Source organism: Trichosurus vulpecula, chromosome 5, assembly GCF_011100635.1.
Source record: "Trichosurus vulpecula isolate mTriVul1 chromosome 5, mTriVul1.pri, whole genome shotgun sequence".
NCBI classification, from domain to species: Eukaryota; Metazoa; Chordata; class Mammalia; order Diprotodontia; family Phalangeridae; genus Trichosurus; species Trichosurus vulpecula.
In genome coordinates, this window is record NC_050577.1 from 52,961,668 (window position 1) to 52,981,008 (window position 19,341).

The 19,341-nt window shown below is 38.8% G+C and overlaps 1 protein-coding gene across 1 annotated transcript in view; it reads right to left on the reverse strand.

Annotated features, from left to right (window-relative positions):
• Positions 1 to 19,341, reverse strand: part of ADAM22 (ADAM metallopeptidase domain 22) — a 268,564-nt gene that overhangs the window by 66,406 nt on the left and 182,817 nt on the right. Inside the window, exons 9-17 of the mRNA XM_036759864.1 lie at positions 16,768 to 16,842; positions 11,035 to 11,106; positions 9,988 to 10,154; positions 8,590 to 8,674; positions 6,834 to 6,924; positions 5,365 to 5,416; positions 4,425 to 4,524; positions 556 to 627; positions 45 to 137 (exon numbers count right to left, since the gene is read on the reverse strand). Of these exons, the coding sequence (XP_036615759.1) occupies positions 45 to 137; positions 556 to 627; positions 4,425 to 4,524; positions 5,365 to 5,416; positions 6,834 to 6,924; positions 8,590 to 8,674; positions 9,988 to 10,154; positions 11,035 to 11,106; positions 16,768 to 16,842 (807 nt within the window). The remainder of the gene's footprint in view (positions 1 to 44; positions 138 to 555; positions 628 to 4,424; positions 4,525 to 5,364; positions 5,417 to 6,833; positions 6,925 to 8,589; positions 8,675 to 9,987; positions 10,155 to 11,034; positions 11,107 to 16,767; positions 16,843 to 19,341) is intronic.

The window sequence follows — 19,341 nt, forward strand, 5'->3', positions numbered from 1 at the left end:
TTAATCACCTCCTGTCAATTGGCTGAGAGCTAGGATTCACGTACCTTGCACTTTTTACAGCAGAGACCATCGCTGCATTGGGCGTCTTCCGTCAAGGTGCACTTCTTACAGCAATCTGCTCCTTCCCGGGCACACTCCTGAGAAGCATAAACATTTGTAAAGCACCACGCATGCCATAAGAAGAGCATCTCATTCCTCATTAAATTCACTATTTCTCCCTCTCAAATTATCATCTTTCCATGAGAAATCCAAACAGCTTCTCCGTGTGTGTTTATTAAATGCCAGAATGATGTAGTACCTAGCAAGACAGGGTCAGGTGCAGAGGAAAACCTGGCTTCAAAGTCCTGCCTCTGACCTAAAATGGCAGCCTGACTCAGGCAAGCTACCCCTCCTCTCAGCAGCCCAGGCAGCTCACTAAGATGCCAACATGCCTTGGGAAAGGAGTTTCCTCACCAGGAACTATACTAAGCACTGTCTATGCTTTTCTATGCTTCTACCATCCTGCTGTGAAAGGCAGGGGATTTCAGGGATGTCTGGCCGCCACCAAGTACTTACTGCAAGTGTGCCACAGTCACATTCTTCTCCAGTCTCGATGAAGCCATTGCCACACTCGGGAGGATCTAATAACTGTGGGAGGGAAACCCAAATATTAAAAATCTCTCATAGGATCCAGGGGAAGATGAGATTCAAACTCAATCATAAAGGTGATTTTGGCACAGATGGAAGCTGTCAATGACACACACACATACCGCAATTTTTTTCAAGTAGAAGTGTAATGGGAAAAGCACTCGAAACAGAGTCCAGTGCCCTGGGTTTGAATCCTGATATTTACCCCTTACTATCCATGTGATCTTAGACATGTCTTTTCAATTTTTAGCACCTCAATTTCATCTCCTGTAAAATGAGGGGGCTGATAAAATGACCTCCTACGTCCTTTCCGCTCTCAGTCCTATGAATTTAGGACCAAGAGTCAAACTATTTCTGTTTTCATTTCAGTTGTAGCCACATGTCTATGTGAGGCTTCTGCCAACTAGATTTGTTCATCTGAATTAGATGGTCCAATGATTGACTTAAATTACACTGAATTAATACTTGGAATTTCCCCCACCCGTGCCATTACAAATTCCATACCAAACATTTATGATACTATTTTTTTCCCCTCCGGGTCCAGGGGGTTTGCTTCAGAATAGTAGAGACTATTCAGACTATCCAAAAAGTCCTTCATTTGTTCTGTGGATAGACTAAGAACCTTTGAGTAACTTAACTTTGTATAGATCTATATTCTTTATGTGCCTGAGGCCAGTTACAACTTTTGCCCAATAGCTATTTACATTATATAATAACTGATGATGCTGACATTCATATAGCATTTTAAAGTTTGCAAAGTGCTTTCTATGCACTTTAACCCTCAAAACAGCCCTATAAATATCACAGACATTACTGTCCCAATTTTACAGAGGAAGAAACTGAGGCTCAGCGAAGAAATGACTTGTTGAGGAAGGATTGGAACACAGAGCTTGACTCCAGTCAATCAACAATCATTTAAGCATCTATTTTGTATCTGATGATGAAAATGAAACTGCCCCGACCCCAAAGCAGTTTAAGGCCTATTAGGGGAGACAAGATATATAAATAAATGTGAATTTTATTAATTTAATGAACTCCCAGGAAACACCCTCTGCTCGTGTAGGTCACCACTTTCTCTCCCACTTAGATTCTTAGAGAGAGTCCTGGGGCACCTAGAGGTGAAGAGGCTTGTTCCAGGGACACACAATCAGTTTAGGTCAGAGGTGAGACAGAGGTTCTCTGGCCTTCACCACTAGCTCTCTCTATGCACTGCCTCCCATGCAAAATCACTCAATCAATGAATAAAAACCCCAAACTCACTCATGAAATTCTTTGTTCCAAGGAACAAAGAATTTCATGAGTGAGTTTAGGGTTTGTAAAGTTGACCTGCCTAGCAGATCCACCTTTGATCTGAAATGGAAAATAAGAAAAGGGTGCTTCATCTGTGAAAAGGGGTACTGGAAATCAGGTGTGGTCAATCAATGAACAAGCGTTAATTAAATGCCAGCATGGTGTAGTACCTAGCGAGCCAGGCTCAGGTGCAGAGAAACACCTGGCTTCAAAGTCCTGCCTCTGACCCAAGGTGGCAGCCTGACCCCGGGCAAGCTACTCCTCCTCTCAGCCGCCCAGCAGCTCATTAAGATGCCCATGTGTCTTGGTAGAGGAGTTTCCTCACCAAGCACTGCCAATGAAATCACATGTCTGGGTCAATCAATGATCATGTATTTTATGCATCAGTTCTTTGAGTTGCAGATATAAATCCCAAGAATGAAACAAATCTTACTTTCCAATAGCTTACATTCCACCCTGTCCATCATACCATTCCACATACTATCTCTGCCATTATTATTTCGTCATTAAAAATATTGGCTTACTTTTACTCAGTTGACCACATTTTATTTTCTTTGATATGGAAATAGGAAGAAAAGTTGGTGAATAATAAATTTTTGTAATTGAAAATGAGGATTTTTTAAAAAAAATTGTCAGGAATATAACACACACTAAAGATACAATGGGCGCTCAGACATACACATGTGGCCTTTCATAAATAGTCAGATCTAAAAATCTTGCAGCCAATGCTGCCTTCACAAATGAAGTAATTGTTCCTTATTTTCCACTCCAGGTTGAAAGCGACCCTCTTAAGTGAGGCAGCTTTGAAAACCTGAAAGGGCAAGTGATACAGGTGAAAGATACATTTGTTCACTTGTTTTGGACTCAGGACAAAAGCTATTTCAGTAAAAAGCCCTCAGCCTCGTTCACCGTTCAAAGCAGCCGTGGGTTTCCTTTCATTCTATTCCCTCACCTCCCTGAGGTTTCTGAAAGGGTTTGGCTGTTCTGCAATCCTGTGCGATACAATTTCTAAATTCCCTAGCGAGAGATACAGAATGAAAGAGGAAATAATTACTAGGCAGTTCCCTGTACAGCCATGAGCGACAGAGGCCAAAAATCTAATTCACACGATGAGCTGGGACAAAGCTTAACGTGTAAACGTACCCAAAATGCCTGATGAGAATAACTGGAACCACTGTCGCCTCTAATAAGTGACCATGGCATTCTCTATGAATTTAACAAGCTATAGCCAAGGACACAGTATGGAAAGTTCTTTACGCATCCCCTTCAAGAGGTTTTGATTCCTTAATAAGAACAATGGTTTTGATCATGTAAAGTACTTGCAAGATAGAGCATGAATAATAACACAGCTCGGAAGATGCGTTGGCACCCACCCTGCAAGGAGGTAAAGCCTCAATCTGTTTATTAGGCACCAGGAAAAGACACACACACACACACACACACACACACACACACAGAGAATTAAAAAGAATCTACTTGGGCCTTTTTGCCTGACTCTTTTGTTTGATTCTCCTCACAGAGTTCATTTCATTTGTATTTTTTAATGAAAATATTAAAAACCACATCTTGAAAAAAACCACACATACACACACAAAAACATCTGAGGATGCAATGTGAGGTGAGGTTGTTTTCTTGACCTAAACCTGTGTCAACATTCGTTCATATAAAATCAAGATGGTAATTTTTCAGAAAGTGAACCTTCTTGCCAATCCCCAAGAGGAGATTCTCAGTGCTGTGCATAAAGTTTGGCTAGCTAATGCCCTTAGCAGGGTATTTTCTTCAGATTCATTCCCATATCCGGTCAGTCCAGGGCTTTGGCCCCTTATTCAGAAACCTCACCTTAGCCTATGGAAATGATTCCATATACTTCCCATTCTTAATCTCCCAAGCTTAGGCTGTAAGCTGTCATGATTATTTGCCCCAAAATTACCAAAACTCTCTAAGGCTATTAAGTTTCTGAACAGGTGCTGAGATAAATTGGTAGAAAGAATTTCCTCATTAAGAGTTCCCTATACCTGTAAAATCACATGTCCAACTGAAACCACCACCACCACTAACAATAACAAGAAACAAACAGCTCTGGGAGGTCAGGGTTCCCCATTTTTTCGAAGCTTAGTCATTGCTATCCTCTCATGTAGACAGATGAGTAAATATAGTAAACACAGACACAACCCCAAGCTCTGGAGGCAAGGTCATTGTTTGTACTACCTTCATAATCATATCCCTGGGCCTTGAATATGCAGTTACCCAGTCAAATCCGAATGGGTCTTTGCCCCATCCCCTTACACTTGTGAACCTTTCCCATAGTCTACTTCCCTCCTCCCATCATTCTAGGTCCAGCTCCAGGACAGGCAGGTCTAGAAAGAATGATACTGGTGTCTTGCCTTGTCTAGACAATGAGGATCATTGGTTCGACCAGAAATCTTTTATCTCTGGAGCTACAGAAGGATGGAAAGTAAATGGTCTCTGTTCAGCATTGCACTCTGTGAGGGAGCTTATTTTCTTACCTTGGATGGTTTATTGAAGAGACAGGCACCACCTCCATTATTTAGGAAATCATGATACTCATCGACATTGCACTGAGAGAACTTTTTTGGGAGGTAATAGCTGGAAAGAAAGAAGAGAAACAGTAGTTGGGTACCTTTAGTCTCCCTTGCTGGTAGTTATATTATACATTCCCCTCAAAAGGGAGAGAAAAAGGCAACTTCCACTCATCCACAATACATTTATTCAAGCCATATGGGTTATATTTGCATGAAAGATGTAGCTTAAGGTTTCTTAAGCAGTTTATATCAAAACTGAATGTGCTTCAGCAGAACCGCCCCCTCACATACACCCTACCCGGAGGAGGAGGAGGCTCATTTATTGGCAGATCAATCTCTCCTGAAACTTTAATGTTGCCTCGATGTCATTTGATAGATGCTTGTGATCAAAACACTAGGACTGATTCTCATCCCTCTCCATCCCTGTATATCTAGATTCTCTTACGTTCTTACAGTGTGGGTGCACCACATTTACCTTCTAAAAACTAAGATATTCCATCTTCCATCTACATCCTTTGCACAGAAGGTCTCCTCATATCTGAAATGAGCTCCCTCCTTATCTAAGCTCCTTAGATTCCCAAGTCTCCTTCAGCACTCTACTCAACTACCGGAATTCCCTGAGTGAGTGATCTTGGTTTGAAATAGGCAGTTTGGTCAGATGGGACCGAAGCTCAGGACAGCGCTGAGAGCTGGAACAGGGATCTCTGAATCATCTTCACAGAGACCATTCCCTAAGTTCAACATTCGATTTCCCATAAATACCTATGGTGAGGCTTCCTGTCTGGAGTTATCTTAATTCTGGTTAGAAAGTAAAACTTTGAGTAGTAAAGCATTCCTATGAAAGTAATATCGCATGATTTTCTTATCACTTCTATGTGAGGGTATAAAAAATGAAAACACTTACCCTGTGTCTCCCATTATGCATCCAGACCACGTGTCCTCACACTTACACTCACCTAAGAAAAACATAAATTGCATCTCAAGTAGATAAGTTATAGAGTTTTCTACTTTAAAAACAGATCTCTAGCTAATTCTCATTCCTCAAAGTATCTTTTGAAAAGTATGATTTGTTATTCATTTTTTCTGACATTTCTAACTTATGAACAGCATATAGTGACTCTCCTCAAATACGCTCCTCTGCTTCCAAAACCCTACACATCATTAACTAAAATACTGTATTTTGGAATTTTTTATGATTCCATCTTTTCCTCAGTATTCACTTTACCCTGATGAAAGCAAATATTCATTCAAAATGTCCTATTGAAGCCCTTTTTTTCATCGAAAGATTTTAAATTCCCAACAAAATGTTAAACAGAATCAAAATACTCCTAGAGGGACCAGCTTCACAACATGATAATATTAGCCTTATTCAGGGAGGTGAGGAGTAGGGTGGGGGGGCATCCTTTGGGCCAAGGCAGAAATGACACCTCCTAAATACAGATAAAGGTAAATTGTGGTATAGCTACCTGTGAAACTGACTATTCATGGACAAAATTCAATTACACATGAACAGATAGATCTGACTTCCTGGCAGCTATTTATTAAACAGATTTTATTGGTCCCACGAACAATAATAACTTTATTTTAAAATAAGCAAGGAATGCATTCAGTTTTGAATTACATACTTAATGATTCCTAGTCTGCAGATATTTCCATGTTAAATAGCTTTACAAATATAAACTCATTTTTTTTTAAAAAAAGTATTACATATATCTCATGCCTTGACCACATAGTTAGGATTGTCCATTCAATTTCTGGAAAATTAGCATCCTGACCTTAATTTACCCTTAAAGTTACCATCATTCATTTCTACTATTAATTTTCAGTAGGGTTGAGAAATAGGGACTAGATTTATGATTTCATTAGTAAAGAGAACTCCCAGATGAGAAAACTCCCTTTGCCAGTGCAGGTTGGCACCTTCACTGAAATTTATAGTCAGAGAGAGTTGCCTAGACACTTAAAGGTTAAGTGACTGACTTGCCCAAGGTCACACAGGCAATATGTATCAAAGGCAGAATTTAAAGTCAGTTCTTTCTGGCTTCAAGGCCAGCTCTCTATTTACAGTTCTACATTGGTTCTGTGAACTTATCAATATAGTAGACATGCATTTTTATTTTACAAAATTTTATTTTATTTTACTTTCATTTTATTCCACCAACATCATAAATATTAATTACTCCTATTTCACCAAAGACCATGACCTCCCCCTGGCTACTTACTTTGCAGTGTCTAACACTTTCAGTTGGGCATCTGAATTCCAGTATCCCATTCCCAAATCTCAGCTTATAAAAGTATCTTCCAAACAAAGTTATGTGTAAAGTGTTACTGACACACGCTTTACTGATACTGACATATAAACTTTCTAAAACTTACCGCTTACTAATTTTCTTTTGTCTGAGAAAATACCAAGATTATGTGCTAATGACTGGGCAAGAGTGACTGCCATTAAATCCGTTTTCCCAAACTGGAAAAAAAAACAAACAACAAAATGTATAAAACATCATTCTTATCAAAGTGGACCAGAAAAAAAATCTCAAAACATGATCAAGCTTAAATAAATTTCAGGAATTTACTTCAGCACAGGCTCAACACATCCAGCTGGCATAGAATATTGGGCATTCAGAGAGAATTCAATTTAATAAGCATTTATTATATACCAACTATGTGTCACGCATTGTGCTGAAGGAAACAGTAAGATGTTAGTTACTTTGTTTAATCTGGCTTTCATCTATTGGGTTTGGTACCTTAATCTAAAACTGAAACCAGGTGACACCTGTCTCTAACTGAAAATTCTGACTTCACTATAAAAACACAATGGGACCTTTAGGGTGCTATCAGGTAGAAGTGAGTAGAGAAAATCTTCCTTGAGTCTTTCATTGGCCTATTCCCAATTGGGAAAGACCCAGTTGCCTCCAGATGCAAATGCAATATAAAGAAGCCTGAGATTGAGAGCAGCATTAGAATTCATTCTTGGTTGATAGAAAAAAAAAACATTCTTCAAATCTGGGGAGTAGCATGAATATATAATTTACACTTGACCTCCCAATGGTTCTAGAGGTTCTAGGAGATATTCTCTTAGCCCACTTATTTCAGCCTTATATTACTCAGAGAAACTGCTTTTGGAGAATACTGATGAAAAGCCAGTGGTCAAGCTTTCCTTCAGAACTGGCCAAATTCTCTGGGAGTCAGTGAATTCCAAATCACAACATCCAGAGAACGATCCAATTTTCTGAAAATTTCTGAGGAATAAACAAGGCTTTATGGAATACAGGTAGAGCTGAAGTTTCATATACTTTTTTTTGCTATTCGCTTCTTACATCATTTATAAAAGTAGGCAGCTAAGTGGCTCAGTGGATAGAGCACTGGACTTGGAGTCAGGAATACTTCAGTTCAAATTCTTCCACGGACATTTGCTAACTGTGGGAGTCATCCAACCTTTGTATCAGTTTCCTCACCTACAGGTGAGGAGGAAACAGGCATAATAATAGCATAACAATCTTATTATTATACGCTATTATATAAAAATATAATGTTAATAATATATTACTATTATATTATAATATAATAAAGCATATTATATTATTATATGCTGAGGTTGTTGTGAGGATCAAATAAAATTGTATTTATAAAGCACTTATAGAACTATATAAATGTTGGCTATTATTAAGTAGAATTTTTTTTCATAGTAACTATGAACAATGCAAACAGAGATTGATTTTCATAATGTTTCCCCATTGTGTCTTCCAGTCCTTGGAGTGATGATGTGCTCTATGTCAATACATCAAGGATCTATGATTTCCACAGTGGAGTGCCAGGACAAATGACATCTATACTTTTATGGATCAATCTTAGAGAGCAATCTAAGTCTGAAGTTTCATAAAGGTTAAGTCACTTACTCATGGTCAAACACCTTATAACTTGTCAGAGGTAGAATTTGAACTCAGCTCTTCCTTACTCCAAATCCAGCCATCTTCTACGCCATGGCCCTTTAAATTGTCTATACTAGTGAACAATGACCACAGGTAACTTGACATCTGAAAGTGACGGCCTATTCAGGAATTATGTTCTAAATGGTGGGAAGCCTTTTGGCCTTGGTACCACTTTCTATTATCCAGATGTGCACACCTACTTCATTCACTCCTCCTCCTTTCAGCAACGAGCAAATCCCACCAATATAAGCCGCCCCACTTCGGCTACTCTCAAATCGACTTCCCCTTTTAGAAAAGGAAACAAACAAACAAAGATTGCTTACTGTCCACAGTTTCACAGCACCTCAAAGTGTTAATTTACTACATTTATTCATTCATGGCAAGTCACCACTCTATGATGCATCAGCCTGTGAGAGATAAGGATCTTTATGCATGCACACGTAAAGGAACGAATCATTCACTAGTGGGCCCATTAAAAGGAACATCTTCAATTAGAAGAACACCTCTTAGAATTCTCTCCCCCATTTCCCGGTGAAATTCTTTTTGGATGATTTTAGAAGATGCTTTCTTAAAAATTCTATAGTGCACACACTGATAGTTCTATGCAGAGGCTAGTGGATGGCTTGAGTTTAGGAGTTCTGAGCTGCAGCAAGGTTAAAGCTGGTCATGTATTCGCAGGAAGTTTGGCACCAATATGGTGCCCCCGGGAGCATGGCGGCCAGCTGGCTACCTAATGAGGAGTGAAACAGCCCAAGTCGGAAACAGAGTAGGACAAAGCTTCTATCACAATCAGCAGTGAGGTTGGTTCATGGGTGATCATTGCCTTCTGGTCTGAGTGAGATAGTGAGAGCCAGTCTCAAAAAATGACTAAATAAACAAACCAATTAGCAGACAGATGGATGAATAAATACATAAACAAACAAATGAATAATTAAGTGAATAACTTCTATGGCAATTCCAAATTATCATAGATATGAAAAAGTTGACATTTCACTATCAAAAGAATTTCAGAAAATTAAGAAAAAAAATACAAAATGGACCTGCAAGTACTGTACATTAGGTGGGAAGTTTCAGGAGTAGTATCAGAAGGTGGGCATGCTTAGGAAAAACACTAGCCTGTGTTGCCTAAAAGATTCATGGGAGGTACTCTAGGCCATACTTTTAGTGCAAGAATATATTTGGTAGAAGTGTGATGTTATACCACAGAGAACCCACTCTTGTGAAACCTAACTATGTGGACATTGGATAAATGAAAGTAAAGATATTAATGGATCATTCGATAAGCATTTATTAACTTCCTACCATGCGCTAGGAATTGTGATGGTCATTTGGGATACAAACACAAGCACACACAAAAATGAAAGTCTGTTATTCATTAAAAATACCTTGAAATTAAGACTCTTTGACTTTACGTGAAAAACAATAGAATCTATGCATTTAAATCCCCCAATCTCCAAGTTACCCAAATAGCTTTGACAGAGTTATTCTTAATTATTTAATTTGGGTGGGGGCAAAGATACACCTCAGTCACAAATAGCAATGGATTCAAAAAGGAACAACCCAAAGAAAGCAGTAAAACATGATGTGAAATGACATACGAGAAAAGGTGGACGGCATCACTTTTCTCTTTGATAAAATCCTTCCGATATTTCATGAACTCACGTAGGGTCGTCAGCGGTTTTTCAGATATGGTGAACTTGTTGTCAGCTGCCCAGGTTTCCATGGCAACCAACACTATCCTTGTCTTAAGTTGTTCCTTATAGATCTAGTATATTAATGAAATGAACACACAAGTTGTAATATCAAAGGACACATGAATAAGTCTAGAGGAAACCCTTTAGAGGTGGGAAGCCTCTTGAGTTTTAAATGGATGGAGTGGAGAGAGGAGTGAGAGAGAAGACTGCAGAAAAGGATTCTCTACTGATTTTGAGAGGGAAAAATGGTGGGGATTGGAATGTATCTTTTCTCTAATTTCCATATATTTCTCCAAAGTAACACAATGACAAATCACACACCAGGGAACAATAGTTAAGGATTTTGTTATGATGTGACCTGACATTGTTAATAAGGGAACCAATCTGTGTTCCTTTGCTGGCATCTTAGGCAGCGTATAGGGCAGTCTAAAGCTTCCCTGAAGAACACTAGAATAATGAAGAATCCCACGGTAAACCATTCTACCCAACAATGGCTATTAAAAAGCTTTGGAGAAACCATGGGTATGTGAACCTTAGAGGTAAGCCATGATAGCTGAGAACACATGAACCAGAGGTCTAGGTATCAGCCCCTGTCTTGTGCTCATTGTCACACGGAAGGAGCCTGGCTCTATCTCTGGGGTTCTTTATTTGGGGTGGCCCTTTAGCAAGGGAATCAACCCCTGTCTTTATTCTGGGTGGAATCTACAGAAGGGATTACAGCCATAAACTCATTAGGCTTGATCTCCTTTTGATCATCTTCCCAGTCACACACTTGGGTTTAGGAAGCCTATTAAGAGGTTACCAGAAACTTCAGAGAAGCACATGATTTCATTTGAAATCTCCATCATCCACACCAGTTACAATACGAAAGAACAAGACATACTATTTACATCATTAGTCAGTGTGATTTAGAACTTATTGAGAATTGCATTTAACTGGATTTATACTTACTAAATCTGCCATGTTCACCACGGATTTAGCATAGGTGTTTGTATGCATTACCGAGAGCCGATGTTTTTTAAACTGAAAATGAAAGAAAATAAGTGAAGCGTTTCTGAAGTCAAGCATCAATAAATCAGCATCTCTAAGGTGTAGCCAGAAAACGTGAATATGATTAGAAATTATAGTATTGATGCAAGTTTTAAAGTTAAACTAGATTTCTAAAAGACATTTCCACCCAGCAGAATAGAGATATCATGGGCTAGTGGAAAGTGGGCACTAGGTCTATATTTCAAGAGACTGGGGCTCTAGTCCTGCTCTTGTGGTTGTGGGACACCGGGTGAAAAATTTTGCCTCAGCTTCCTCGTCTGTAAAAAGAGAAGACTGTATAAGATGATCTCTATCCTTCTATTTCTAAGGCCCTATAACTGATAAATGACTATGATTGGGAAAGAAGGCTGGTCTGAAAATCCCAGAAACATTTTCTAGTAATCTCAGGGAACAATCCCACACTAGTAGGAGTAACCACTCTGATTTTTTTTAAAAAGCAGGCAAAAGTTGAGTTGTTTTTTTAAAATTATAATATCAAAATCAGGAATAGTATTATGTAATGGATAGAGGGCTAGCTTTAGAGTGAAGAAGATGTGGTCAAGCTCGGCCTCTGATATATTCTAGCCATGTAACCCCGGGCAAATTATTTAAACTCTCAGGGTCCCAGGCATTTCTCTAATTATGTAAATTACATATACTATAAATGATATATTGTTACATACAATATAAATCAGAGATGAATTGTTGATCTATGTTGATGGGAGTAGTTTCCACAATATGAGTTCATCACATCAGTGAAATCATGGGTCCAGACAAAAAAAGACTCTTAGCAAATCTACAAGAGGCAGTTTGGGATCATGGGATGAGGGCTGGGATCAAAGCTAGAAGGACCTGGGTGTGAGTCGTGGCTCTGACACAGAGAGGCAAGTCAGTCAACCTCTCGGCATTCTAGGCAACCTTCTAAGACTATAAAAGACTGAGAAGACGCTAACCTACATTGGCAGTTTTCTCATCTGGATACTCCCTCTACCAATACTGTGCTCATCCCTAAGGATATGAAGTTAAAAATAAAACAGTCCCTGCCATCAGAGAATTTACATTCTAAAGTGTGTGTGTGTGTATGTAAAAAGAGGGAGAGAGTTGTTCTATGAAGTTCACTAGCAAAAAGTATTTCCCCTTTAACTCCAACATTTTAATTCATAGTCTCACAGTGAATCAATACATCTCTGGACCTGAATTCATCAGGTGACATTGAGAAATGTGGACATTGCTGAATATTTCTTGAAAATTAAACAAACTAGCCTTCAATCCTGTGTGTCCCTTTGTTTTTCTGCACACAGTGGTAGAAGAAGAGGAAGGGGTGCTATAATTTCAGACATCTATAAACATAAACTTAGCTGTTGGTATTCTAAATGAGAAATCTTTGTACAGTGAACAACCAACTGACATAATGCTGGTAGAACTGAGTGATGTCAATGTAGATATTCTCACACTAAAGCCAGAAAACAAGAGGAAATTGCAGCTCGATGGAAAGATGTCTTATACGTTCTGCTGGGAGAAGCAAAATCATAATAAAAAAAGACCACCATGAAGATAATTGTGGATTAAGCACCAACAGCTGTTGCAGAAGAAATAAAGAAATACCTTGAAGAATTTAATAAGACCCTTCAAACCAGGCCAGTATATGCTTTATACGAAGAGACTTCAATGTGAAGAAGGGCACAGGGGAAGACAATGAAAACTATGTCAGAAAATATGGCTCAGGTTTGAGAACTGATAGAGGCTAAATTCTTGTAAATACTCAGAAACCTTTTGGGTATGTATTATAAATACTTCCAGAAGAAAGTCAGAGGGTCCTAGATATGGTGAGTACAAAATATCAACACACACACACACACACACACACACACACACTGAAATGGACTACATTTTAACCTATGGGAAATGATTGGTGGCTGATGTGGTAATCATTTTAGAAATAACTACCTGTATACACTCAGAATAAAAGTTAAAGTCAACATCAGATCAGGAAAAAAAAGAATAAAGGTGAGAAGAAGGTACTATAAACAACAGCAACAAGTCCAACTGTACCTATTTAAATAAGCCATCATGGGAATGGAAGAAGGCAAAGTCACCAATTCTTACAAAAGCTTAGAACAATAGAAACAGCTGCCAAGGGAGGAGGCCAAAAGAGTCTCCAAACCCCCTTAGCCAGCAAACATCTAATGTCATTCCAGCGTGATGACAGCCAAGGGCGACATCAGTTTAGAATATAAACTCAGTTGTAAAACACAATTGAGAACAGCAGTTCTCATAAGCAATATCATTTCACAAACCAGTGCATGGCAGTGGAAGGAGACAAATCGACAGAAAACTTGACGAGACCAAACAGAGCCATAACAATCCAAACAGCGAATGCATCCAATTATAAAAATAGCAGCAAGAAAAGATACAATAGGGACCAGACACGCTAACGTGTATTTTCATTATTGTTAAAAATGGAATCACCACATTTGGCCCAGTGGGCAATGGAAAGATGTTTTTGTCGTTGTTCAGTTTTTTTGGCCGTGTCCGACTCTTTGTGACCCCATTTGGGGTTTTCTTGGTAAAGATCCTGGAGTAGTTTGCTGTTTCCTTCTCTAGCTCTTTTTACAGATGAGGAACTGAGGCAAACAGGGTTAGTGACTTGCCTAGTGTCGCACAGCTTCTAAGTGTCTGAGGCCATATTTGAACTCAGGAAGATGAGCCGTCCTGACTCCAGGCTTGGATTTCATCCACTGAGCCACCTAGCTCCCTCAATGGAAGGATATATATAGGCTTCAAATTATTTCCTATGATTATTTATATATAACAAATGACATAAGGGATATCTTCAAGGAAATATACAATCAAAAGGAGATGGATCATTCATATAGCAAGAATGACAGATGACAAACAGGGAGGCTGAATTTTGTACTGCACCCACAAAATATGAAAACACTCAGGGCAAGTGTTCTTAACTTTTTTTGTTAGACATCCCTTTGGCATTCTAGTAAAACCTATGATACCTCAGAGTAAAGTTTAAAATAATTGAAGGAAATGCTGAATTCCAGTTAGAGGTTAGTGAAAATAAAGCTGTAATTCTTTCACAATCAAGTTCATGGACACCCTGAAATCTGTCCACAGATGGACCCCAGGTTAAGAACCACTAACCTAGAGAAGACCTCAAGTAGCTCTTAATCCCTACTATGCTATATGAGAAAGCTGATGTGGTACTCAAGACAGTCAGAAAGAGAAGGGAGATCAGATCAAGAACAGGCTGAAGAATCAATGCTGGGTGCTTAAAAGTGTTAAGGGGTCATATTACAAGGTATGTCAGGGAAGGGGAGATAGATACCAAAGAATGGGAGAAATTGTGTATAATACTAATTTCTTTAAAAGATGATCAAGAAGACATCAGTAACCATTGACCCATATTTCTACTTGGTCATCTTCATAACTCTATGAGGATGAACTACATATATATATATATATATGTATATATACATATACATATATATATATATATTTATACACACACATGGAGAGAGGGAGAGAGAGAGAGTGAGAGAGAGAGAGAGAGAGAGAGAGAGAATTTTTGGTAGAAAATATGAAAAAAGAATGGGCCGGTTTTCACCAACAGTTTTGCTATAGCAAACCACAACTTACAGTCATGTGATGCAGCGAATACAAGAGAGTATAGCATTTATTGTTTGTGGATGGCAAAAACTGCATTTGATTCAACAGAGAAAGACAAAATATCAAAGGTTCTCTTCCAACAATGAATCTCTCATATAGATGCTAAGTTTACGTAAGGTCCCTTGATAAGTGCCACCATAGAACAATAATCCTATTCAACATCCCACTGTTTATTAATATCAAGAAAGGCATAAAACAGGGGTGTGTATGTTCCACAAAGATGTATAGTCATCACTGTCAAGGAGATTATCTTGTACAAGGTAGAGATGGAAGTGGAACTCCCTGTAGATGGTGAGGTCTTCCAAATACTTCTATTTGCTCCTGGCATTATGCTGATTGCATCCAGCCCCAGAACATTATGAGCCCTCCTCAATGAGATCCATATTACTCAAAAGAAATTTTGAGTGACAATCCACACAGAAAAACAAAATTTATGAAAACACCAATGGTCCTGACTATGACACAAAGTTGAATAGCCAGTCCATTGAGTTAGTAGGTCACCATATATATATATATATACATATATACATATACATATATGTATATATATGTGTGTGTATGTATGTATGTATATATACATATGTATGTATGTATGTATATATACACATATATATGTATGTATATGGCAAATCCTGCATGTGGACAATGAGCTGAGCCCAGAACTAGTAGGAGGAAACTGCAGTGTATTTAACAATGCTAGGCTGCCACAAAACCCATCTTTTTAACACAAACATTGCATTGTGATGATGTACGATTGTGAATATTAGAATACAATATTCTCCAAAGAATCAAAGTGGAACATGACCTAAAGAATAATGGAAAGACACGTGTCGGAAAAAATAGAAAACATACTTCCTATGAAAACCTCTTGGCAAAAAGAGATATAAGGGATATTTTCAAGGAAGCATATGATAACTATATGAAGGAAGATGGTCCAGTCATATAGCAAGAAAAACCAACAACAGATGGACATCCTAAATTCTACCTACATTGACACCCTAAATTCTACCTACAAAATGTCTCCAATATGTTGGGTAGATATGTTGTGGGGAATTTTTGGAAAAAAGGATGGAAAAGAATTGCACAAAATCAAAAGACAATGATGGGTTTGCAAATTGCCCTGATGGAGGGAGTATGTAAAACCATGAGACTGAAGATCTATTTAAATATTGAAGTATTGTTTTATTTCATGTGAAACTATGGGGTTGAAGATACATTTATATATTGAAGTATTATTTTATTTAGGGCAGCTAGGTGGCACAGCGGATAAAGTACTGGGCTCGGAGTGAGGAAGACTCACCTTCATCAGTTCAAATCTGGCCTCAGGCAGTTACTAGCTGTGTGACCCTGGGCAAGTAATTTAACCCTGTTTACCTCAGTTTCCTCATCTGTAAAATGATCTGGAGAAGGAAATGGCCAACTTCTCCAGTATCTTTGCCAAAAAAAGCCCAAATGGCATCATAAAGAGTCAAACATGACTGAACAACAACAAAATTATTTTTTTAATCTAATTTTAAAGGAAATGCACACATCAACACTAATTCCACTCAAGCCCATCTGAAGTGAGCTTTAGGATTTAGATGCGGAAGGGATCTTTAGGATCAATGAGTTTATCCCCTCATTTACATCAAGGTGAGATGATTTGACCCAAGTCACAATGAGCGGCAGAAGAAGGACAGAAACTTAGGTCTTCTGACTTCAGACTCAGTCCTATTTCCATTATATCCATGATGTCACATACCGTGACCGTGGTCCTGGTCATGACATTACATTCAATGTGGCTAGCGTTTTCTTCCATTTAGGAACACAACTGAACTGCCTTTACTGCTGGAGAATATAGGACTGGGGTTACACATTGACCATAGTCAGCACCCTCTTTAGTTACAACATTCAAGGCTTCACTTCTAGCCTCCACAGGACTTGTCGCCATCCTTAGCCTACAGCATACATAAATTTCAAATGAAGAATAAGTCCTACCATTAGGTGATCATTCACTATCATCAGTTCAACATACTTTGTTTCCTCTTCTACATTGCGTGGATGACGACGAAGCTGCAGAAACATCAAACAACATCAACAAACATTTATTAAATACTTACTATGTGCAGAACAATGAATCTGGAGGGAGACAGAGGAAAGATTACTGTCTAATAAGGGGATATGATGCAAATACAAAAATCACGCTGATACCATATGATAGAGTCTAAGTGGGGCAGCTAGGTGGTGCCATAGTGCACAGAGTGCCCACTTGGAGTCAGGAAGACTGATCTTCCCCAATTCAAATCCAGCCTCAGATACCGCCTAGCTATGTGACTCTGGGCAAGTCACTTGGCCCTGGTTTCCTCAGTTTCCTCATCTGTAAAGTGAGCTGGAGAAGGAAATGGCAAACCACTCTAGTATCTTTGCCACGAAAACCCCAAATGGGGTCATGAAAAGTTGGACATGATTGAAAACAACTGAACGTTAACAAGATACGAAGTGCACTAGACAAAAATCACCATAGTGCTAGATGAGTTCTGAGAGAGGACATACTATTATTAGCTCTAGTAACAGAAGGGCTGGAGTGAACATCAGAGAAATCTTGGAGGGAGTGGCATGGGAGCTGGGCTATTAAGTATGTCTGGGAATTCATTGGGTGGATGGTGAGGAATATAAAAGTCAGGCCAGGCCTAAAGAACAGTATGAGCACAGGCAGGAAGCTACAGCACAGAGAATGGTTAGTAGTCCAGCTCAGCTGGTACACAAAGTACCATCAATCAATCCATTAACAAGCATTTATCAAGTGCCTAGTGTGTCAGGCGCTAAGCTAGGTGGTAAGGACACAAAGACAGTCTCTGCCTATAAGAAGTTTTATGTTCTAAAGAGAATAGTAGTATACAGCAGAGAAAACAAGATGGTGCCATGCTGCAGAGGGTTCCAAATGACAAGATAATAATTTTTTTAACGCAGATTTCTAAATAAGCCTTGGGAAAAATTAACCTGTAGAACAACATCAAGATGGGAGAAATAAACAGCAAATGATAATGGGGTCTCTGGGGGGGGGTTTTTATATGTTTTTCTTCTATTCAGAGCCAAAGATTGTGTATATACACTACGTAACATCAAGAGAATAAACACAGTAATCATTCATATATGAGAATAAAACAACATATCAATTCACATAGAGTCTTCCACCTTAATGTACATGAACTAATTAATTTTCATAATTAATATCAATATTATTAATATCAATAATAAAACTAAATCAATAATATCAATAATCGAGTATCAGTAATAAAACTAAAACTGATTAAAATTGTATAGGTAAATGTTAGATGAAATAATGGTTTAGAATTAATAGAGAAATGCAGATAGAACTTCTAGGATTAAAAACAAAAGAGTTACATTAAATATAGTCAGATGGAACTCCTCAAAAAATTTGGTTTTCAGAAGGCCCATAGCAAAGCTTCTTTCTAATTATGTTTTTGTGGAAGATGGGGCCGGGACAGGACAAGTTAATAAAGTGGCCTGTCCCTGTAAATTTCATTTTTAATAATGTCAGGAGGAATGCCCACTAGGCCTTGCATAACCTTTGTAATGCCTCAGCAGCTCAGGTTACCTCAATGTCCTCACCTGTAAAATGAAGAGTTTGGATATCCTAAGACATAAGATGCTTTCCAGCTATTAATTTATGACCTTATGAACTCCAGACAATGAGAGATTTCTTCCTCTGAACCAGCAACCGAAGTTCTAGGCCAAGCTTTGCCAGTAGCTGGCTGAGTGATTTGGACAAGCCTCACCTTTTGAGGCCCTCCGCGTCCTCATGTGTAAAAATGAGGGGGCCGGATCAGATGATCTCTAAGTTTCCTTCCAACTTTAAAATTTCATGGGGGTAATTTTGCCTCCACCTCAGAAAGGAAGTATGGTATAGTGGAAAGAATGTTGAACTTAGAGTCAAGAGAAACGTGAGTTCCGCCTCTGGTTCTCGCTAGCTTGTGGTCACCAAGTTCCTAAACCTCTCTGAACCACGATCTCCTTACCTACACAAGGAGGGTGACACTATCTGTACCTCACTGTGCTGTCATAAGGATCAGATGAAACAATATTTGTCTTATATGTTGGCTTTGGTTCTCACTAGCTTGTGATCACCAAGTTCCTAAACCTCTCTGAACCACGATCTCCTTACCTACACAAGGAGGGTGACACTATCTGTACCTCACTGTGCTGTCACCAGGATCAGATGAAACAATATTTGTCTTATATGTTGGCTTTGGTTCTTGCTAGCTTGTGATCACCAAGTTCCTAAACCTCTCTGAACCACGATCTCCTTACCTACACAAGGAGGGTGACACTATCTGTACCTCACTGTGCTGTCACCAGGATCAGATGAAACAATATTTGTCTTATATGTTGGCTTTGGTTCTCACTAGCTTGTGATCACCAAGTTCCTAAACCTCTCTGAACCACGATCTCCTTATCTACACAAGGAGGGTGACACTATCTGTACCTCATTGTGCCGTCACGAGGATCAGATGAAACAATATTTGTCTTATATGTTGGCTTTGGTTCTCA